The sequence below is a fragment of the Typha angustifolia genome, chromosome 10 (genome assembly GCF_048772165.1).
Source record: "Typha angustifolia cultivar Huaian chromosome 10, ASM4877216v1, whole genome shotgun sequence".
Lineage (NCBI taxonomy): Eukaryota > Viridiplantae > Streptophyta > Magnoliopsida > Poales > Typhaceae > Typha > Typha angustifolia.
In genome coordinates this window covers 10,174,019-10,198,047 of record NC_133248.1, presented here as the reverse complement: position 1 = coordinate 10,198,047, position 24,029 = coordinate 10,174,019, and the positions used below count along the sequence as shown (strand labels likewise).

General features: G+C 37.8%; 2 protein-coding genes across 4 annotated transcripts; both read left to right on the top strand.

The window, feature by feature from the left end:
* Nucleotides 1–2,015: 2,015 nt before the first annotated feature.
* Nucleotides 2,016–15,130, top strand: LOC140768636 (protein ROS1C). 3 transcript variants are annotated; one of them, XM_073108988.1, is made up of 20 exons: nucleotides 2,018–2,267; nucleotides 2,577–3,042; nucleotides 3,150–4,976; nucleotides 5,785–5,875; nucleotides 6,001–6,884; nucleotides 6,981–7,417; nucleotides 8,086–8,165; nucleotides 8,734–8,818; nucleotides 8,898–8,989; nucleotides 9,083–9,151; nucleotides 9,301–9,337; nucleotides 9,419–9,501; nucleotides 10,041–10,478; nucleotides 10,653–10,689; nucleotides 10,771–10,834; nucleotides 10,907–11,046; nucleotides 12,585–12,650; nucleotides 12,773–12,887; nucleotides 12,970–13,008; nucleotides 14,706–15,130. In XM_073108988.1, exons 2-20 carry the CDS (start codon nucleotides 2,598–2,600, stop codon nucleotides 14,834–14,836), a joined length of 5,160 nt encoding a protein of 1,719 aa, XP_072965089.1. In that variant the 5' UTR covers nucleotides 2,018–2,267; nucleotides 2,577–2,597; the 3' UTR covers nucleotides 14,837–15,130. The 3 variants fall into 3 exon arrangements, with proteins under 3 accessions (XP_072965087.1, XP_072965089.1, XP_072965088.1); XM_073108986.1 differs by having other exon boundaries at nucleotides 2,016–2,267; nucleotides 10,653–10,834; XM_073108987.1 differs by lacking the exon at nucleotides 2,018–2,267 and having other exon boundaries at nucleotides 2,464–3,042; nucleotides 10,653–10,834.
* Nucleotides 15,131–16,630: 1,500 nt separating this feature from the next.
* LOC140768009 (nucleobase-ascorbate transporter 12) lies at nucleotides 16,631–23,176 on the top strand. The gene is made up of 10 exons (XM_073108078.1): nucleotides 16,631–17,286; nucleotides 17,370–17,467; nucleotides 17,543–17,713; nucleotides 17,843–17,943; nucleotides 18,987–19,122; nucleotides 19,272–19,322; nucleotides 19,474–19,761; nucleotides 20,471–20,705; nucleotides 20,858–21,144; nucleotides 22,461–23,176. Exons 1-10 carry the CDS (start codon nucleotides 16,818–16,820, stop codon nucleotides 22,680–22,682), a joined length of 2,058 nt encoding a protein of 685 aa, XP_072964179.1. The 5' UTR covers nucleotides 16,631–16,817; the 3' UTR covers nucleotides 22,683–23,176.
* Nucleotides 23,177–24,029: the final 853 nt, after the last annotated feature.

The window sequence follows — 24,029 nt, the reverse complement described above, 5'->3', positions numbered from 1 at the left end:
ATTTATAATGAAAGTTTATTTGGTCAAAAGCTAGCCGTTTGGTTTTACATATTTATTAGAACTGCATCTACACAGTATAATATAAAATTAGTTTGGAGTTTATAAATTCCATGTGATATTCTTTTCAAGAGCTATAAGTTAGAATCATATAATGCATATTGATATTTATTTTAATTAAGTGGATGTCAAAATACATTAACTCAATCTTTAATATGAAGAAAAGAGGAAGATATAAAACCTTTGCTTACCTTGGCTTCTCATTTAGCACTATAAATATTATATTTTGAAACACATAAAATCAAATGATTCATTATAAATTAAGCTTATCCACTTGGCTTGAAGGGGATAGTGATCTAATGTTGCCCTACTTGTTTACGTCATTTAGATCAATATGTTAGATGAGCACTTGTATATTATAACAATCTTAATAATGCTCGAAATTGAGTGTAAAGAAATCAGAAGGGCGATTAGGTTTGTTAGATATATTAGTGCATGTTCAACGTCGCAACACATACACCGAATCTAAATACCAGTAAAAGTAGTCAATATATTATTTGTTAATTATACAATAGTTTTGTCGTGCCTCATGTCTTATCAACTAGATAATTTTGACAAATTAGTTTACTTAAAATTTATAACTATATTTTATTAATAATCACATGAGTAGAGTAATCCAAAGGTTTCTTTATAGTGTTGTTATAGATACTAACAATAAGTATAATGTCTTAAATGACAAGAGTAATAATCTAATATATAAACAAAAAATAATAATAAATTATTATTATTAATTGAGTAAGGAGTTGCCTATCTTATTATAGTCCTAACTAAACGCTTAACCGTTAAATATTTTGATAAGTAAAATCTCTTTTGAGCTAAGAAAAACAAAGCATTTTGTAAAGTGTTTTAATAAAAACGCTAATAAAATTAACGTTATTTAAAATTAATATTATTTATTAATAAATAATTAAAAAATAGATCTATTTTAAGCAATAACTAATTTATACGGATGGGACGAAAAGATAAATTAGTACAATTCCGTATTGGCTTTTATAAGTACATGAGGCATTATTGTCACATTGTGACTTATTTTATAACCTACGTCATTATCATCAAATAAAATTAAAAAAAAAAGAATGCTCTCATTTTTTTCCTCGATACTTTTCCCTCCCTTTCCTCCACCACCTCGTCTCTTATCTCGTTTTCGGCTTCCTCCTTACTATTACCGTCGTGCATTAGAACTTAATGTTATAAACCCTACTCCATTGCAGCTTATCTCATATCGATGGTCCTTCTTCCTCGTCGTCTTTCTTCTCGTCTTTCTTTTTCAACCATAAACATAAATTTGGCATTAGAATAAGTAGAATTTTGCGGTTGGATCCTTTATTTATTAGTATATCAGAGAAGAGGCTCCTCGAAAGATGAGATGACAGCGTTAACAAGTGGAACAATCAAATAGAAGGGTAAATAGTAAGATTAGAGTAGAGAGAAAGGAAAAGAAAGAAAAGGGTTAAAAAAGACTAAAAAATATAAAAATAAAAGTAAATGTGGGGGTGTAGCAGCAAAATTCCAAGCCCCTGAGTCGGTGTCAGGTATTTTTATGTGCTCTCTCTTTGCTTTAAACCCCGGGAAGGGTCGTACTCGACTCGCGGCGAACGGAAGGACTCCTCCACCACGTGGCGAAGACTACCCAAAACCCCAACTCCCGTGCCTCTCACGTGCTCGGCAGTTGTCATTCTTATTCCAATCCGATATATCGGCCGCCGATAAGAACAGAACACCTATATATATATATATATATATCCCTCTCCCCCGCAACTTCTCGGATACGGCGTTAACTCGTGAACGATTCCAACAACAGAAAAATATAAAAAAATAATCCATCTTTTATCTATCTATACGATTAAACTGTTTATTTGTCTCTCATAAGTAAATCTTTTTTTTTAAAAAAAAAAAATCCGAAAAGTTCGTTTGGCTTTTAGAAAAAAGTCCGGGTATCACCGGGAACTCTTCTTCCCTTTCCCCTCTCTCTCTCTCTCTCTCTCTCTCTCGCACTCATCTTTCTCCGCCATTGCTTTCCTTCTGGCTTCACTTACTTGCTTGGCTTCTGTCTTGGATTTTCCCTTCTTTGGTTTCTTGACGGTTACTTAGCTTTGATCTCGGATAGACATCTCTCTTGAGATTCTTCTTCATCTGAGGAGAGTTTAGAGAGAGAGAGAGAGAGAGAGAGAGAGAGAGAGATTGAGGGTCTCACAAAACCATCCGATAAGGTATGCCATTGTTCTGACTCTGTTTCGTAACAATAAAAGGTACAGGAGTAATCTCTCTTGTACGAGATCCTTATGGGTTCTATTGTTGCCCGAAAAGTTCAATTTTTTTTGTATTTCTTTTTTCTGAAGAGGAATGAAAAAATAGGCTGTTGTTTTATATTTCTAGTGTCAATTTTTAGGCCTTTTGCTTCTGAGGAGATTGTTTATCCTTGCATTGCTATGCTGCAGTCATTCTGAGGTCTTATAAGTACAATGCAGTTCTAACTGGAAGAGATTGCTGTAATCCAAGACTAAATCTTTTGCTTCCAGGTTAGATTGAAGTAAAGAATCATGGAAACAAGAAGGGGAGTTGAGCTTCAGCAGCACAAGGATTTGGAAGAGCAAGAACCTCGGGTTCTTGTTACACCAGCAGTGCCCAACAACGAGAAGAGTGTCCTCGTCTCCGGCATTGGCCATGGCTTCCAGGTCTCCGCTGGCTTTAGCAGCAGCGGGATAGCCCAAGACGGTTCTTTCTCAGGAAACTTGAATTCTTCTCTTAATGGCCTCAGCGGCGGCGGGAGTGTGCAATTTCTCGGCAGCCAGGAGATGGAAACACCATCTTTTGCAAGCCAAACGCACACCTACAGCAATGTCATCTTACAATCCACACCCTTTGGGAACACCACTGCAGGAACTTCACAGATACTCAATGATAACCTGCCGTTAAGTGATGATCCAACTCAAGCGAGAAACATGACCGGGAGTATAGTAGTGCTACCTGCAGGGCTTACAAATGGTAGAAAAGCATTTATACTGTGTTCTTCCATTATCTCACTGCAAAACTTCATTTTATGCGATGTACACCTGAATTGACTGGATTATTGCTTTTATTTCATCTTGCAGTTGGAATTCCCACTTGGCAGCCATCAAGTTTTTGTGAAACAGGACCTTCATTAGCCCCAATAACTCCAGGTAAAGACATGCACGAGTCTGGGCACTACCAGCAGAGTTATTTAGTTCATCAAGTGGGGAATGCGGGGGGCAAGCAGGATACAATCATGCTGGAACACATGGCAGAGGAAACTGTGGAGCATGGTTCCACAAAGGCAGAAGTTCCTATAACTCCAGATAAGTGCGAGAGAATTCAAGATTGCTTCCCTCATGTGGTAATTGATTTGGCTGGCAAAGGGCTCCTTGAGGAGGCAAAGATGCCGCAAACTAGTGGATTGCTCGATCAAACCGAGAAAGTGGCCAATGAGATTTCTGAACCTGGTTCTTCAGCACCAAGACAAGATGAGCTTCACAAGCAAACATCAGCTACTTCTTCTCAGCAGTTGGGAACTGAGAAAGATGAGAAGATAGAAATCCCGGGGGTAAACTTCAGCAGCACACCAAGGCAGAAAAAAAGAAGGCAGAAGCACAGGCCCAAGGTCATTCTCGAAGGGAACATGAGCAGAACTCCAAAGCCTGCAACACCTAAGCCAGTCAGGAAACCTGAGAACCAGACAGGTAAGAGGAGCTATGTGCGGAAGAAGAGAAGCCTTAACTCTTTAGATAGCCCCTCAGATACTGTCGAAGAAATCCATCTCATCTCAAGCTCAGGTGGAATAGGCGAAGTTGCTAATCCACATATGGAAATCAATACTAAATCAGTAAGGAGGAAACTAAATTTTGAATATAAGGATCAAGCAATAGATGGACAACCAGAATCAACAGTAACTAATGCAGAATCTCATATTAAGGAGAGACTGTTATGTACTGAAGATCCTAGCTCCAGAACAACATCGAGTGTTCTGCTCCAGCAAGGACTGCAAGTGGAGGTGGAAAATTCACCAGCAGGAATTGCATTTGATCTCAGTCGCTCACTGAATAAAGTGCTGAATGAGTATATGAATTTGCCAGAAGATTCATCTTCGCCTTCTGGATATTCTAGAAAAGAAACACTAAAAACAACCTTGAATTGTGTTTCTGAAAGTCCGGAGTTTGCACAGATGTTATCTGTCCAAGGTGGAAGAACAAAAAAGAAGAGGTCCCTCCGAGTCCGAAAGTCTTCTTTGATTGCTACTAATCTTTCCTCAAACCTGTTTTTGCCAACACAACACACATCACCTCAGTCCTGCATGGAGGCCTTGTTTGCAACCACATATGTGAAGATAAAGACCAAGAAGCGAACGAGAAAGGGTCAAGCCCATTCTCTCAGTTCCATATTGTCAACTGATGATCTTCATAATAAAATTTTGACTGGAAATTATAGTCACAGAAAATTTGTTGGACCGACTGCAGTTGGAGGGGACTCTCAAGAACAGAGTTTACAAGACACTGATATTAGCAGCAACAGTGGCCGGGAACTACCACATGCTAACTTACCATCTAGAGCAATAGTATCCTATGTGGATCCTATAGAAGATATCGAGCGGAGGCTGAAACAACTTCAAGTAAATCCAGAACATGTACATGCTACGGCTGAATCACAAAATGCTCTTGTTCCGTATGGTAATAGTGTGATGGTTCCATATGAGGGTCCCTTTGACACTGTCAAGAAACAACGCCCTCGAGCGAAAGTAAATCTGGATGATGAGACAAATAGGGTGTGGAAACTTTTGATGGGGAAGGAAGCAAGTGGCCCTACAGAGGGCTCGGATATAAACAAGGAGAAATGGTGGGAGAAAGAAAGGCAAGTTTTTCATGGTCGTGCAAGTTCATTTATTGCACGCATGCGCCTTGTTCAAGGTATTGATGGCACTCCCTCAAAATTCTTTTTTTTGTTGTTGTACTCATTGATATCTAAACCTCATAATGTCTACATCCAACAGTAAAAGGTGATCTGCATTAGCTGGAGGCATCGGATTTCTCTCATTATTGATGAAGTCTCATTTAACATATATCAAGTTACAGTTATTCGTAGTTTAGCAATTGATAATGGTATAATTCCTGTTCCCATCACAGCTTAGCTATGAGAAAAATACCATCTAATTAATCCTGCTTAGTTTACCTGAACTACCTCACATTGATGAAGGTATTTCATACTCAAATTAAGCTGGAATATCAGTTCTTCCTCCGGCAAAGAACTCTCAATGCTTCAATCCCTGTTATGGTTAATGGATTTTGCCACTGTATTCAAGAGAAGACATTTGATTGATCTACTTAGATAGTTAAGCTCACTATGAATTATCCGCTGTTCTTCTAAAATGCAGCAAAAACATCTTTTCTAGCTCAAATTCTCTCTAGCAAATTTGCAATTTCAGGAACCTAATGTAAACAGGGCAAAACATGATTGGAAAGCTATGGAGTTGATTATGAGTAAGAAACCTTCTGCCATTGAATGCAAAGATATAAAAAATAAGCTACAGAATGAGTAATACATTCAAAAGGAATACACATAATATATTGTAGAAATCTTCTTGCATCAACCTAGCACATATTATGAGATACAACTAGAACCTTGTGAAGTTTATCCGTTTTTTCCATATCTACTTCTGCAAAACCAATGAATTAAACAGAAAATCTAATGCATATGCTTGAATTGCTTCTGTATAAGGGGATAGACACTTCTCACCATGGAAAGGATCAGTCCTAGACTCTGTCGTAGGCGTTTTTCTTACTCAGAATGTCTCCGATCATCTTTCAAGGTAAATACTAACTAGTAGACTACTTTTACAAAGACATTTTTCAGAAAGCTGATAAACTTTTCTCAGCTTTAGTAGTTTTTGTTCACTGTTTGTCAAGTCAAAACTTTCTGTGACACATTTCACAGTTCTGCCTTTCTGGCCCTTGCTGCAAAATTTCCTCTATGTTCAAAAGCCGATAGTACCAAACAAGATGCCGCAAACATGAGCACTTTTGATGACACCAGTAGGCAAGAAAACATGCAAGGTACAAAGGGGCAGCACCAGGATCCTCTCATGATCCATGATGAGGAATGTAGGGAGGATATGGGAACTACCATCCCCAATAAGTCACTCAGGAGTGACATTACAGGTCAGAAGGTAGATGAACAAGATGGTAAAGGTTTGGATGTCCACCAACAGAATGATATAGGTCCTCAAGCACAAGAATTTGGTCTGGACACCACAATGGAACTAATAGGAACTATAGAATCTAAAGACATTCAGTTACAGGAGGATGTGGTTTCCTCCCAAGGTTCTGCAAGTTCGCCAGAGAGTACTCTAGACAGGCTGATTGAGATGAATAATCAACTAAAGTCAAGATTAGAATCAAGCTCTGGAGCTGTTCTGGTGCCTGGAACTACCTTCAGCAGTTCTGAAGGTTTTGCACTGCAAGAACTGGGCAACAGTGGCAATGGTAAGATTTCATTAGCAGAAAATCATTGTACAATTGAGAAAACAAGAGGAAACAACAGATTATACCAATCTGAAGATTCTTGCCATTCAACTATTTATGCAACTAACATTAACCTTCATCACTTACAACATGGTATAAGTGAGTCAGAGTTTCCTCCATCTCCTTGCTCTCATAATTCCTCCAGTTCCCTAACTGAGGGCATGGAGAATACTAGTGCATTAAGAGAAAAGAGCACCTGTGATACACCATCTGATTCTTGTACAACCAAGATTAGTAACTTGAAAATTGTGGACTGCAACTGTAGATCTTCATCAGAACTTACAACGAAGACTGCAGGTCAGTCATTATCTGTCATTTGCAGCTGATTCACTCGCATCACTTATAATCAAATCTTCCAACTATTTACTGTCTCATATGTGACTAACCATGCAGCTAACTCTCACCAAGAAGAAAACAAGGCAGATTTCCATGGGAATAATGTTCAACAGGCATTTAAAGCTTCAGATAAGATCCAGGACTTCAAGGTGCATGAATCATCTTCAAAATCTTCTTATAATGGACAGGGAAAGAATTGTAAGGCAGATGAACCTAATTTTGCAAAAGAAGGAAGCAGTTCTCAGAATGGTCCAATAGCAATGGCAACAGACAAATTAAAAGTAAGAAAGGGAAAGACTGCAAGTGAAAAGATGCAGAGTTTTGACTGGGATAACCTTAGGAGGCAGGCATGTATTAAGGGTTACAAGAAAGAAAGAAGCTTTGAAAGAAACGACTCATTAGACTGGGAGGCAGTAAGATGTGCAGAAGTACATGAAATTTCTGAAGCCATTCGAGAACGAGGAATGAATAATGTGCTGGCAGCGAGAATTAAGGTACTGTAACAATAGCTATTGATTGTAGTCAATATATATCTAGATGTTTTACAAATATTAGTGCTCAGTTTCTTGTTACTGAAATGACTTTCAGCTGCTGTCCTCTTTCTTTTATCTCACTCTGGTAAATATGCTGCATTAGGCTCACAAGCATCATGACAGATTAGATAGCAGGTCTTAAGATTGTTAGGCTTGTTGGCTTTTGTTAAACAGATTTTCTTTACTCTCAAGGACAACATCCTGAATACCTATGGGGAGATTGAAAAAAAAAAACTTTATCTATAATGGAAATTTTCCAGCCTGAAAAAGGAACAAATAGAAGAGTTCAAATTCACCTTATCACCTAAAACTTGGTGACCTTGTAAGTTACAATAAGAAGAAAATAATTAGCAACATATCAGCACATAAATAAGCTCTAAGGTCAGAGGTTCCAAGTATACCAGAAGTTAGTGAAAAGCTTGCCTAATTTTTCACTTATACAATTGGATCTGCAAGATCACAGAGATTCCAAGGAGCACAGGTAAGTGATACGCTCCCCGCTTTAGTAAAATTGTAATCCTTTTTGCAGGGTAATCTAGATTAAATTTATCAAGTGCTTATCTTGGGAGGAATCTCTTGATACTTTCTGTTAGTATTGTTTCTGCTCACAGGATATGAATTTCTCACAGGATCTTCTAAATCGTTTAATCAGAGATCATGGAAGCATTGACCTTGAATGGTTACGAGACATCCCACCAGACAAAGCAAAGTACGACCACCTATTACTGCTACTTTTTTACATTAAGCTTATTGATACTCTTGTATATCTTCCTGATAAAACTGAAAAATCAAGATTTCCTATTCTTTTGAATTAGCCAAAGTGGCATCTTGATTACCTTCTTTTCCTATGCATACTTGATTTATCTGATCAACTCTAGAAAGTCTTCGAATGGACTATCATGACTAGGAACCTTTGCCTTATTAGATACACATGGCAGTGAAGAGTCTGTAATGCAGGCTAAATTAGAGGTGCCACTTCTCGAAAATGACTATAGAACAATTCTTTATGAGTTTATGTGTGGCAAGTTGGCAACTATTTTATCAAGTTGAAATTTAGATGTGGAGGCATGAACAAATTCTAATCAACAGTAAGTTTAAGTCTTTGGTGGATGACAAACCCAAAGGAGAGAGGTGGTGGACTGATTATGAGTATTTCTGGGGCTTGTCTTCCTATCATTGACACAATAGACTGGGCATTTACTATAAGGAAGTAATTCATTGTTAATCAGAGAATTATTATGAGAAACATATAAATATGTATGTCATTGAACTTTCAGGGATTACCTACTTAGCATACGGGGATTGGGACTCAAGAGTGTCGAGTGTGTTCGCCTTCTGACATTACACCATCTAGCATTTCCAGTAAGCTACTTGCTTAAGAAAAATTCTATAGGGACCTATATGAAAACCCACTTATAATGGCACTCAAATTTCTGGTCAGGTTGACACTAATGTTGGTCGCATATGTGTAAGGCTGGGATGGGTACCACTTCAACCCCTTCCTGAGTCTCTTCAGTTGCATCTTCTAGAGCTGTAAGTATGATTCCATTTTCTATGAACTATATCAATGTGATAGATATGCCTGTCCACAACAGATCATTCTAATTCATTTTTTCCTCTTCAAAGATATCCTATGTTGGAGAAAATCCAAAAGTACCTTTGGCCTCGACTGTGTAAACTTGATCAACAGACATTGTAAGTTCTAGAAAACTTTTCCAGAGTTTACATGTTCATAGTGCTACCTCTGTCAGGATGATGATCAGATAATAAGTCATCATGACTACCTTTCTTGCTGATAACCATCATATTGAACAACTCACTCTAACATATTCATAATTCCACAGGTATGAGCTACATTATCAGATGATTACTTTTGGAAAGGTATACCAGTTAGCTTATTGATATTTACTTATAAATAACTTTAAATTATAAGTTGAAATGAGCTTTTCAAACATCATGCAGGTATTCTGTACGAAAAGTAAGCCAAATTGTAATGCGTGCCCAATGAGAGGCGAATGCAAGCATTTTGCAAGTGCATTTGCGAGGTATGTTCCTAAAATTCTTAGAGATATTCTCTAGATAGGATTGTCATCAGTTTTAACATAGCTGAGATTAAGACGCATGTTTACTATCTCATGCAAGGTATTGCATGAATGGATGGCATTAAATGCCTCAAGGAATAATGTAATGTTAATAAAGTTGAAGGTCTAAACTTAGGCTAAAGCTGTTAAATCACACTTCAGTTTCATATGAGATTTATTCCTAAGATGCAAAAGCATATCTGGAGAGGTTAAGGAGAAAGCAATCCTTTGTTGCCATAATGGACCAAAAATACAGCTGGTCATGTAAAGGAAGACTTAAAGAATTAAACTAACTAAATTCTGCATAAAAATATTTATTTTGACTAATAGGATACTATTGCAAGGATCAATTATATAGCCAACTCTCATAATACTGCTACTTAATCATATCTAAGTCATCTCAAGTTTAAAAATGAGTTGGCGTTTAACAACATAAACATAATATGGAAAGGATTTGGTATGTGATATGAAGAGAAGATACTAACCTTTCTATTTCAATGCAGTGCGAGACTTGCGCTTCCAGGACCAGAGGAGAAAACCTTAGTGAGCTCAAGAAATCCAATTCGCTCCCAAAATTATAATGTTCCTGTTTTCAATCTGATGCCCCTACCTCAAGTTGAGGGGAGCATTTATCCAACAGGTGCTTACGTTAACAATTCTGAACCAATTATTGAAGAGCCAAGAAGCCCAGAAGTTGAGTGTACAGAAACTTTAGAAAGTGAGATAGAAGATACTTTTGATGAAGATCCTGATGCAATTCCTGTAATAAAGCTTAACTTGGAAGAGTTTGCACAAAACATAGAGAACTGCATTAAAGAAAATAATAAAGAACTTCAAGCTGAGGATATTGTGAGGAGTTTGGTTGTTATCACCTCAGAAGCTGCTTCCATCCCCATGCCGAAGCTAAAGAATGTCAGCCGTCTTCGGACAGAGCATCAAGTGTATGTAATAGAACTTTCTTCACAATATAAATCTTTAACTTTTGGGTTGGGTGCGCAAGCATAGAAGGAAGCAAACATTATTGTCAGTTTTGTTGTTAGATAAGTTTGCCAAATTTATAGGGTTTTGTGTACTGTCCCATATATGGGAATCTAAGCTAACTAATGTTGGTGCAGATACGAGCTTCCAGATTCCCACCTTCTCTTAAAAATGGTGAGCTGTTACTTTACTAGCCTACAACTTTCCTCTAACCCATGTGGTAACTTAATTCCTAATGGACTGAATAATTTACAGCTGGATCTGGATGAAAGAGAACCTGATGATCCATGCCCTTACCTCCTAACAATATGGATGCCAGGCAAGCAAATGTTGTGATGCAATATAATAGGTTATATGTGTGCATTGCATGTGACTTTTGGCAAATGCACAGGTGAAACAGCACAATCAACTGAACCACCAGAAACATGTTGCAATTCTCAAGACACTGGTGAATTGTGTGACAATGAGACATGTTATGCTTGCTGTTCTGTGAGAGAAAGTCAAGATCAAAAAGTCAGAGGAACAATTCTGGTAAGGCATTGCTTTTAGTAACGGTGAATAGTTCTTTTCGCGCATAAACCTTAGCAGTTTGAAGTTACAATTAAAGGAAACATTAGTAAAGACTCAGGATTCTATTTGACTAGGCAGTGTTTTAGAGCATGTCAAAGTACAGTAACAAGAATGCTAATAGCTTAAAAGCTTTCTAAGTCTCCCATTTGATGCAACCTCCAGAGAGCAAGGTTCTTCAAGCTAGATGAACTGATGTAAGCTCAGTTGTTAACTAAGCAATGGAAGTGATGAATGTATATTGGTAGAGTGAATTTGTAGAGATGGCAAAAGAGGAAACCATCATTATATAATTTATATCTAGATTTGCAAAAGGAAATGATAGAATAGATGTTAGAGTGAAGTTGCAGAGATAGCAAAAGAGGAAGTCAGCATTATATAATTTATATCTAGATTTGCAAAAGAAAAGGATAGAACAGAGAATAAGGTTTGATGGGAAAAGACAAGATAGGAAAAGAAAACATTATCGAACAACAAAACTATATTGTCAGTCATTAGAGTCAATGTGAGTTACCTCCTTTGGGCTACTAAGTATTGACTGTAGTTATCAAAACCAGATTAGACCTTGACTCGATTAAAAGTTGTGTTACTGGGTTGACAGTTCAATCGGTGGGTCACTCAGTCGCAGTACTAGTTTATTTAGTAAGAATTAAAAAACAAAACTATAAAAACTAAAAAGCAGTACAATTGTATTTCTTCTATATAGCCATTTCAAAATTAGGTATTATTTATCCATTTTTTAATGATATTTAGGTTTAAGTATATCAAATCATGACATACAAAATCATATTTTAATTTTTTTCTAGAAATATGATTACTTTAAATTTAGGACTAAATTATCCTTAGAATAAACTATAAAGACATTGAACATTAAGGACAACTACATAATTTAAAAAAAAAAATATGAGAGACCCAATCAGCTTGTAGAAAGTAGAAACTCGTCCAAGTTGCATGATTCTCCAGTTGAATCGCTAGGTTGGCTGATTTTTACCGGGTCAATTACATTTCCGGTTCTATAACAAAATTGAACCAGCTTGATGGTCGGTTTATCGGTTTACTGATCCAACCATCTATTTCCGTCCAGTTTTGAACTTTTGATAACTATGCTATTGACATTTATAGATTACATTCCTGCAGCCAACTATTTCCCTTTCTAGTTGACTTCAACTAGGAAATTTGGACTTTGGAGAGGGAAAAAGATCCTCACAAGCAATCTGATGTCTACTACTGTACATACTATAATACCATGAACAGTATGTTTCTCCTTTAATCATTTATTTTCATGGGTTAGATGTTCTAAAATTTGAGTAAATCAAGTCAAATCAGTCTATAGAATCACTCCTACAGGCCGAAAACAATTGGACAGCAGTTACTTTCATTAATTGTTGATTTGTTTCAACCAGCAGCACTACTTTCTCATTCATTCTACTCTTTAAAAAATGGATTCAATTAAGAAGATGAATTCATCTGCTTGCTGATACTTAAAACCTAAATATGAGCAGATACCATGTCGAACAGCAACAAGGGGAAGCTTTCCACTCAATGGCACTTACTTTCAAGTTAATGAGGTAAGTTCAGTTTTGTCTGTCAAAGTTTATTTTATCAAATAATTGACAACGACAACTGAATTGAACAGATGAGTACACAATACTTTAGTTTTAGTTGTCTGTCACATTTGGGTATCATGCAGGTGTTTGCAGATCATTATTCTAGCCACAACCCTATTGATGTTCCTAGGAATTGGATATGGAACTTGCAAAGGCGAACAGTTTACTTTGGGACCTCCATACCAACAATATTTAGAGGTAAGTTGTCACACAAAGTATTCAAGAATCATAAAAGATTACTGATGGAGAGGACACTGACTATGGTATTTTACTTGATCAGGTCTAACAACTGAAAGCATACAGTACTGCTTCTGGAAAGGTATGAAATCACAAATATCTTATTTTGTTTATAATGCTTATCTCATAATCAAATTTTCTAGATGCTCGTAAAAAAAATCCAGGAAACAAAACAAGCAACCGCCTAGAATAGGAGCACAAACTATCAAGCTTTTCTATGAAAGAAAACATACAAGACAATATAGTAGGATTATGACTTGCAATTGACTCATATAATATAGCTAGATAATAAAACAATACAATTTTGTGTTAGTCTTATTGCATATAAATAACTTAACAAAAAGAGCATCTATCAAGTAAATCTCTTACATATGTCATATCAAAATATTGTATCGCAAACTAGATAATTACTTGGGGGGTTTTACCCATTTTATGCAATTCCTCTGGTAGCATTGTTTTTTGTGCTTGCCATCTCATCATCGGCAGTCTCTGGCCCTTCTGTTGAGCATTATGCAATTAGATAGCACGTCTTTAAAGTTCAAATAGATAACATAAACACCAGCATTGCATGAAAAAGTTCAGAAGAACTGCTTTTTACTGTACAAAGTCACAAGAATTATCATTGTGAATCTAAACAAAAGATCTATCTATATCTTGATTGAAAAAGATAGAGATTGCTGCAATCTCAGATGAAGATTCTCCAAGAAATGATAGCCTATTAATTAACATGTTTTTAAATTGAAGCTTGAAAAAATAACACATGTAATACATAGAGATCTACTACTTTAAGGAACTAGAGCATTAGCCTTGTTGAATGGGTTAGGCATAATGAATAAAGATAAAAAGAAACAAGAAAACATAAAAGGTGAGTTGGAAAAAGAAGCAACATATACTAGAAATCTATAGTCAATGTGAACTGTAAAGAAGTAGAACAATTTGATAGGCAAACAATGTACTCATGCTTGGAACAGTTATGCAAAAAGATCACAAAATTTTTTTTTTTTTGATGCCATTGGGTTCTTAGTTCTTAGGCCTATAGCTTGTTTGGCCTTGATCCAAAGAGATACATCCCCATAATGATTAATGAGTACAACTTAAAAATTATGACGAGATCTATCTGCATAGGTGAAGACTTGGCGCATGGCTAGTGCCACTTTTGGATTGGCTATTGATGTCTCTTTCCGACTTAGTAAGGTTTACTGTTTGTTTCATTGTGTATTTTCCTTCTTTCTTGTATTTTCAGAATATTTTTAGGCTATTTCCTATCCTGGGCCAGGCCTATTCTTCTTACTCTTATTTTGTTTAACCTTAAGAGTTTATTGGGACTGCTACAAATAGTGTTAAGGCCTTGTAACTGGGATGTCTTTTGGGTGGATAAAGATTGTTTGGATTCATTCTTCCTCCTACAGTTTCATACCATGCCTCGTATAGAAGTTAGAAGTTAGAACTCCTCTATTCCTTGTTCTGTTTTCTTTAGTTCGCCTCTGCTTCTTCCTCGATCAACTTATTAAGTTTGAAATCTGAATTTCATATCAGATTCTGGATTTCATTCCAGATGAGATACTTCAGAACTGCCCAAATTTCAGATCTGATCAGATTTAATATTTGATTATAAGATCAATTTTCTGATCAAAATCTTCAAAAATACCACTCTAAATAGAATTATCAGATCACCAAATTTTCAGAACAAATTTGCAAGGGTCATTTGTTTTCAGTAAAAGTGGAATGAGTCAGTAACATTATTCTTTATCAATTGTGAAATTCTTTTATCGTCCCCAGGATTTGTCTGCGTGAGAGGGTTTGACCGGTCGATGAGGGCACCAAGGCCTCTGTGTCCCAGATTGCACCTTGCCGCAAGCAAAATGCAGAAAGGCAAGAAGACACCAACAAAAGAAGAGACTAGATCATGAAGAAGAGGTTGAAGGAAACTAGCAGCAACAGGAGGTGAATTTGTTGTCCAATAAACCACTGGCCGACAATTTTTGTATATTATGGCTTCTCGGCATCAAGAAGCCAACCAGTTGCATAAATTTGTAGCTGGCTTTGGATGGTGGTAACCAATTTGCAGCATGTAAGTTATTTCTATTTCATGCTCTGTGTAACAGTAGAAAGAACCATCTTCAAGGAAATGAAGACATGTTGCCATTGTAAAAGAAGCTAATGTACAGTCATGATGCAAGAGAACTAAGTGAGGTGAGAACCATGATGAAGATGATCACTTGCTACTATTATTTGTATACTATTAATGCTATATTTTTAATATTATTAGTACATATAAAAAATATTTTTATAATAAGTTAATTTATAAAAAATATTTATGTCAATTAAATACTATATTATTAAGAATTTTATAATACATATACAAGAAACATAATATTTGTTAATAATACTTTTTACATTTTGCTTATTTCTATCGATATTGATAAGACGGAGAAAGAAAAGTAACAAAGATATTTAAGAGAGATAAGAGATGAGTGATAAATAATATAAATAGTATTTATATTCTACAATATGGCTATCTAAATATTTAACTGACCCGGAGCTTAAGTATAACTATAGAACTGTAACAAATGAGTACTTTTTATTACTAATAGTAAATTGGTCAAAAACTCCCAAACACCACCTCGGCGTTCTTTGAAACAAAATCAAAAAGTGAGATGAAAGACAAAATAATGCTACGAATAAACCAACAAAAAATCGTGGTGCGACATAGAAGAGGCTTTGGGGAGGGCAACATACTCTTCGTGCTCGGGCGACGACGGAGTTGCGTCATGCCATGGCCGGCGTCGAGTAGAAGGGATTTGCAGTTCTAGGGCAAGAAAGAGGGCCCGAGGAAGGCGAACAGGCGATCGGGTATACGAGGGAAGGGAAGAATGCTTTCAGCCGATCGATCTATCGAGATTTCGACCTTTCCCGCCAAAACCACCGCTTTACTTACTGTATCTACCATACTATTCAAGAGAAAGAATAAGTTAAAAGAAGAAGTTTTTATAAAAGCCTGGACGCGGTGGGCCAGGCTGAGGGGGTTATGGGCCCCATCACTCCTCTATAAAACTAGCCTCCTTACTGGCTACCAAGTACTAACCATATGGAAAAAATAAAAGAAAAGAAAAGAAAAGGAAATGGAATTCCATCTCTTGACCAAATTAAAAGAAACCATTTCAATTCCTAACAAAACGAACTATGATGCTGTTCAAACAAAAGTATTTGCCAAATCCACAAGACTTCACAACTCTTCCGCGTTTTACGCGATTCCGGCATAATTTTCTGGGACCACTCTCATTACCTCCACCATCCCTCATCTATTACAAAGGAAAATGTTTCTATTATGCTGCGCTGACATTTTAACTTTATATTTCTCCCTATGTGTTTATCACTTAAAAAGATGGACAATTCACAAAGAAAAGAATCCTTGGCATTAACACCGTTATTGGGTTGGGGGGGGGGGGGGGGGGGGGGGGGGGGGGGGGGTTGTGAGGTATATCTGGCATTTAGTGCATTTACCTCGCATACCAAATGGTTAATGGTCGACAGCGTTAAAGGCATTTAGGTCGTTGATTCCGTTGTGATCGCCCTTTTTAAGTCCCATACGTGACATGCGTCATCGATTTGAACCCCTTTAAACCCGGCTTCCGACCGTGACCTTAGCTCCTAAAAAATAAAAATAAAAAGGTTTTTTTTAAAAAAAAAAAGAAGAAAAAGAAACCGAACCCTCACTCTCTCTATCCAACTTATACTTGTCGCTTTCTTCCCCCCTTTTCTCCATCTCCCCTTCCTCGTTGCTACTACCACAACCCACCACTTCCCTCTTCCTCCTGCTATACTACTCCTCCTCCTCCGCCCTTCCACCAAAAGCCCTAACCCTTGACTTGCCTTAGAGAGATCCCGGCAATGGCGAGCAACGAGCAACCGCCGCGGCGAGCTCGACCCGGCCCGTGGCCGCCGGGGCCAGAGCAGGCGCCACCGGCGCCGCTTTCTTGGGCGAAGCGGACCGGATTTAAGTCCCGCGTCTCCGGAGAGTCCAATGCGAGCAATTCTGGCCAGATTGCGCTCCCCAGGCCGGTGGATCCCCAGCCTACCGTGGATCTGGAGTCGGGACGGGGAAATACCGCGCTTCCTCCGCCTCCGGCTGTCGCGAATGGAGAGAATGGGTCGGCGAATGCGAGGCGGAGGACGGATTCGGACGGAGCCCCCAAGTCCGCGGTGGCCGCGTCGAGGCCGAATGGGCAAGCCCCGGCGGATCCCCCGCCGGCTCCGGCGCATCAGCCGGCGGCGTTGCCACAGTTGCCGGAGGACGACGAAGGATTAGCGCAAAGGCAGGCGCATATAAAGTACGAGCTCAGAGATACTCCTGGCCTAGGTGAGAGCTCAGTCCTTGTAAAAGAAAGTAACTTTTTTTTTTAATGTTTTCGATGTTCTGGTAATTTTGTTTATTATTTGCAGTTCCCATCATGATCTATGGATTCCAGCATTACATTTCTATGCTGGGGTCGTTGATTCTTATCCCACTGGTGATAGTTCCGGCGATGGGCGGCACTTACGTGAGTAGTGTCTCTACATTCTTATTGCTCCTAGAGTGAGGTGATTTTCTGAATGAAAGAAGAATAATCTTGCAGGATGATACAGCGGCAGTGGTGTCAACTGTACTCTTTGTGTCGGGTGTTACCACATTGTTGCATACGTTCTTTGGAACCAGGTTGCCGCTAGTGCAGGGCCCATCGTTTGTGTATCTCGCTCCGGCATTGGCGATAATTAACTCACCGGAGTTCCTGGGTCTAAATGGGAATGTATGTGCTTTTGCGCCTCTTTAACCTCAATCTTTCATTATTATGATGCTAACTTTAAAGATGTATATTGTCTTGCTCTTTCCCGTGGGAACATCTATTTGAGCTCAGCAAGCGAATATTTTGTTGCAGAATTTTAAGCACATAATGAAGGAGCTACAGGGAGCTTTGATTATATCTTCTGCCTTTCAAGCAATAGTTGGATACACTGGGCTTATGTCATTGCTTCTAAGGTGTGCTTATCTTAGCGTTACTCGAATTTCGTATTTTGGCTTTCTTGTTTCTTCTACATCAGAGGTACATTTGAACTTGAATATCCTGATAACCTTCCATGACTTCTGTTTCCTACCTGCTATATTTGGGATTTGTACAAGTTGAAGATTTCAGCTCCCAACTCTTTAGTCAAGCTGCAAATCTCTTTTCATCTCTAGTTGTTCAGTATCTTTCTAGTGGTTCTTTGGCACCTGTTAAACATTGATAAGTGATGACTACCTTATGTGAATCGACATAATATACAAAAATATGTGACGCAATCTGCATAAAATGTGCACATTTAGCATAACACTACTTTATATGCTTCTAGATGTACACAATAAACAATTTATCCGCCATGCTATTACTCCTGAGGATCAGTAGTGAATTGGCAATTATATTCATGCTTCCATTTCTCTGAATGCTCATTTCCTTATCTGAAATTATTTCTCACATGTTATAACTTTTGTTACTCTAGTTATCTCTCAAGATAAACAATTGCTTCAATTCAAGTAGTTTATGTTAAAAGAAGTCCCTTCCTATGTCTAGAAGTTACCCTAAGAAGATATTCCCATGTTAGAAGCTACTTTCACTAGATCAAAGCTCACCCGCGGTATGGGAGATCAGATAAGGGCTTTAATCTAAAAGCTCAAGAGTTTCCTCGAATTATTACGGCAGTTATATTCTGCTGGTGTAGCCAGTTTTTATGCAGTAGCATGTTAAAAGTATTAAGCCTGTGGCTGGTTTGGAATGAATTTTACATTGGAACTTGTTTACCATACAAGTGAACATTGACTCAACCTAGTTTAGAGATCCTGTCCTTGTCAACCAACAGGTATGAGTTATGACATAAGGCAATGTCATGTGCATAGATCCTTGCTTATCTCTTATATCTCATGTTGTACTAATATAAGAGAAGTTGGGTAATTTAAGAGTAATTGCTGAACTGCCATTTTACATTCTCCTAAGCCTTGTCCTACAATGAAATTTGCACATCTGACTCATCCTCATCTTCTTATTGCAGGCTAATAAATCCGGTTGTTGTGTCTCCGACAGTTGCAGCTATTGGACTGTCCTTCTTCAGTTATGGTTTCACTCAAGTAGGAGCCTGTTTGGAGATCGGTATTTTGCAGATACTTTTGGTCATCATCTTTTCACTTGTGAGTATTCTGTAAACTGTAAACTAGAAAGTGCTTATAACCTGTGCACATGCTTATAATCGAATATTATGTAACATTATTCTCAAAACATGCTGCTGCAGCTAATTTTATTCAATGACTAAATTACGTACTTTTACATTCTTATGCAGTATCTTCGGAAAATAAAGCTATTTGGTTATCGAGTATTCTTAATCTATGCGGTAACCTCATAACTTAAGCTCCTCATCGTGTAATTTCTTTTACAATCCACATTTCCCTTTTCACTACTCCATGCATATCATTAAGGATAACTCCTATAATGACCGTAGAATACCGTCATCATGAAGTACTGTTGTTCAATGTGGTCAACAGGTTCCTCTTTCTTTGGGAATTACATGGGCAATTGCTTTCCTTCTTACGGAGTCTGGACTTTATAGCTATAAAGGTTGCGACATGAATGTCCCTGCCTCAAACAGTGTTTCAGCTTACTGCAGGAAGCATGTACGAAGGATGAAGCATTGCCGTGTTGACACCTCTCATGCTTTGAGATCTTCTCCTTGGTTCCGGTTTCCATATCCATTACAATGGGGCACACCATTTTTTAATTGGAAAATGGCCCTTGTGATGTGTGTTGTATCAATAATTGCTTCGGTTGATTCAGTAAGTTTCCCATTTTCTTTTAATATGTTCCTGTTTTTGTATGTCTTGTTTATCTTGTCAATTTGTGGTACCAAAATAGGAGTATTCATACTGGTTCTTCACTTGCTTTTCTTGTGCATTGAACATTCTTTTCTGAAGTCCACAACATGAAAAATTTGTGGTCCAACATTTGTTAAACTCTACTACGCATTTAATGCTGCAAAATATAGAGACAAAACAATGAATCTGCTGGTTGTTACACCACAATGTTGAAATGTATTGGCAATTAATTATTCTCTTGCTTTTCTTGTGGTAAACAGGAGTATTAATACTGGTTCTTCACTTGCTTTTCTTGTGTACTGAACATTCTTTGCTGAAGTCTATAACATGAAAAATTTGTGGTCCAACATTTGCTAAACTCTACTATGCATTTGATGCTGCAAAATATAGAAATGAAACGATGAATCTGCTGGTTGTTACACCACAATTGTTGAAATGTATTGGCAATTAATTGTTCCACACTTACAAATAGGCCCTATTAGTTGGTTACTTTCCATTCATAATGAATATTTCTAGAACATTCCTTTGAAGCTACTTCTATTTGAACATACATTTATCCGCATACGCACATAATTTCTTCATGCCTATTGGAAGCTACCTCCAATTGATGATCTTGTGAGACATCTCGTGTGGTATTTTCTGACAATATCTCTGTGGTTTGCTACTTAAGGTTGGTTCGTACCATGCTTCATCCTTGTTTGTTGCATCAAGGCCACCGACAGCTGGAGTGGTCAGCAGGGGTATTGGTATGGAAGGTATTTCTAGTGTCTTGGCTGGTCTCTGGGGAACAGGAGTTGGATCAACTACGCTTACTGAAAATGTCCATACCATTGCTGTGACCAAAATGGGTAGCCGGAGAGCAGTTGAATTTGGTGCTGTTGTTCTGATACTTCTTTCTTTCGTTGGTAAGTAAGTAGCTTTCACAATCTTATTGATTGTACTTGCACAAGCATACTGAAATGTAGCGCAAAAGTGTGCAGCATCATAATAACACTTGCTTGTAACATCTCTTGGCAGATTTTTTAATCAACCTTCCACTTGTCTGTTATATGTGCAGGTAAAGTTGGAGGTTTCATTGCTTCTATACCTGATGTCATGGTTGCTGCACTCCTTTGCTTTATGTGGGCAATGCTTGCTGCTCTTGGCTTATCCAACCTTCGTTATAGTGTAACAGGAAGCTCTCGAAATAGTATAATCGTTGGGTTGGCATTGTTCTTCTCCTTGTCTGTACCTGCTTATTTTCAGCAATATGGGCTCAACCCCAACGCAAACTCGTCAGTTCCTAGTTATTTCCAACCATATGTTGTTGCTTCTCATGGGCCCTTCCAAACAGGGTATAGTGGGGTATGTCCTCAACTTGTTCGAATATTAGCTCTGGGTTAAACAGATTTTCTGCTTTCTAGTTTTGTTACTTCTCAAGCAAAAGATCTTGCATAACTATTTTTGGAGAGCTATGCATACACACACAAATGCACAGGGCAGGTATGTGGGTTCAAACACAATCATGTATTATGGGTCCTTTCTGAACTTGAAATGCTTCACTTCTTAGTTGGTTATCTGCTATTAATATGGATACCAAGAGCTTCATGGCTTGTTTTTGATATTAGCAAGCAGGAGCTTGATGGAAAGAGGCTCTGAAATGTTAGAATCATCCTCTAGAATGGCCTGTTATTCCACATAGGAATGGGTGGTAATGGTTCCTTGCAGTACAATCAATGCTTGTGACATAGCCCTGTGGGTAAAAAGTCGACTTATTTTGTTCCATCTCATTCTACCCTATTTAATCGATTTAGATTTGTCATAAAACTAAACCCACTGTTTTTCTTTGGTTAACCTAAAGTTAATTCCATAATTCCAAACCATTATGTTTCATTCAGTAATTGGTTTGATCTTTTTTCCCACCTTCGACAGGCTGAAGCAGATGTTTGCCCTATTTAGGATTTAGGTAACATATCTGGAAGATAAGTTGTTCTCTATATGTATAATATTTGTGAATAGATGAGGTGTGGTCCTTTTCAGTAGAACTTTATTGTTTCTAAAATGTTTAAATTTCACAATTTAGTAACCAAAAACTATAAATGTTTTATTTTCGTGAATGTGCTGAAACATCTTTCAAAGGACGTAATCAGACATTAAATCTGAAATTCAGGTGGAGATATCTACCTATCATAGTATAGGTAGGACAAGGTAAGGTTGCTTGCAAATGCCGCCTCCTATTTGCCATTTATCTACCCATCATGTTCCTCTTGCATGACAGGAGAATTTTATTGTTCCTTTGAGTCAAAGCTGAACCGTGAAAGGCAACAGAAGGAGCCTAACCCGGGGACTCCTAGGCTTCTCTGAATCGTGAAATCCATGCTTTAGCATGGATTGTCATGCTTATAAGTTCCAACATATCCTACTGAAGCTGTCCCTGGTTCATATTTTGCATACAATATCACTAGTTCTATTGGCGATATCATGCATTATTTTCTCTTGATCTTTTGTAGCATACAGATTGTTCTAGAGCAGATGTTAGAAAGTGTGTGCATCTCATTGTTAGACTGAATATGTGGTTACTGAAACCTGCAACTATGCTGGCAACATAAATTGAGCATATTGATTCACAAAATGAAACCTTCTGCAATCTAATAGTTTTAAGCATGTAAATATTTTTTCAGGTCAACTATGTCCTCAACACATTGCTGTCGTTCAACATGGTCATTGCATTTCTTGTTGCTGTTATCCTTGATAATACAGTTCCTGGTAGTCATCAAGAACGAGGCGTATATCTTTGGTCAGAACCAGAGGCAGCAAGAAGAGAACCATCTGTCTCAAGAGACTATGAGCTGCCCTTCAAAGTTGGGCGTGTGTTCAGATGGGTGAAATGGGTTGGTCTCTGACGCAAAATTTGGTGCAGAATTCTAGCACCAGAGTATTCCACGGTGTAGGTCATTCAAAACCACAGAATTTTCTACTGCAATTCAGGTGAACGCGAACAGTCGGGCTGAGGCATAAATTTCCACGTATCTATTTATGAGCTTATATCTTGAAGAGTTACCTGTGATTGAGATTGCAACATTCATAGGTGGCATGTGCTCTATAGCTTGTTATCACGATCATGTATCAATGGTTTTCTTTCAAAGTTGAAGTACGAAAGGGCATAGGTAAGCTTTTTCAGGTGTTTTATGATAATATGTAAGCTGTGCAAGCACGGAAGGACCCCGGCCATGTATTAGCTTTAATAGTTCAGGTGCTTGATTTCTGTACAGTATCAGCATTGAGTTTTAACTTTGAGAATATGGCTTCTCTTTTTCTTCCTTTTTCTCTCCTTCGTGTATACTTTTGTGTCATGCTGCGTAAAAGTATCTTCATGTTACCGGTTAACTTGCATAATGTTCAATTTGCGTGACCAGCCGATCATCATTCTGGTCATATTATTTTCTCTCTTTCTTTATATACAGGTCATATTTTCAATGATCATTTGGTGGATCTGATTACCTTAAGTGAAATTGATCAAGAAGAATGCTAGCCACAACAGAGTTTTAACACACAAAAAGGCCACAGCTTAGGGGCTTTTTTTTTTGTGTGGGTGTGATAAGTAGCTTAACATCTTAGTTAAGAATAGCGGAGTGATATTGGCAGTGAACCTTTAAGCTGCTTGCCATCCACAATCCTTTGCCAAGTACGCATAGAATTAAGATATAAAGTGGCAGCGAGATAGAGCACTTCCAGAAGCTCCAATCCTTGAATTAACCGGTTTAAGATATAATTAACGCTAATTGTGGTGTGCAGCGTCGATTTTTGTTAATGTTAACTGTGGCCAAACGAATGCGACGGACCGAGTTAAAAGAAAGATTTTCTTCTGTTGCCTTTAATATGATGATCTTCTTCTAACTGAAGGAATTCACATCCAGACATTTATATGATTTACAAATCTTGTCAGCTTACCGAAAGCTAAATCCTTAATCGTACTAATTCTGCTTCAAATTTTGCTGTCTCCCTCAGCTTTAACTACAACAAACTGCACCACTCTGACACTTCTCAAAAAGGAAAGATGAGTAAAAGGACGAAGAGGAAATAGTACTTGCACCTCTCACAAACATCGAAGAAAGTTAAAAGCAAACATTACAATTCTTACATAAAGTTGCAGTAAAGGAGCTTATATTGCCCACATTGTGATAAATACAAGTTACTTTTTTTTATGAAAGCCTTTTACATGGGATAATAACTTCGTACCGCACAAGTCT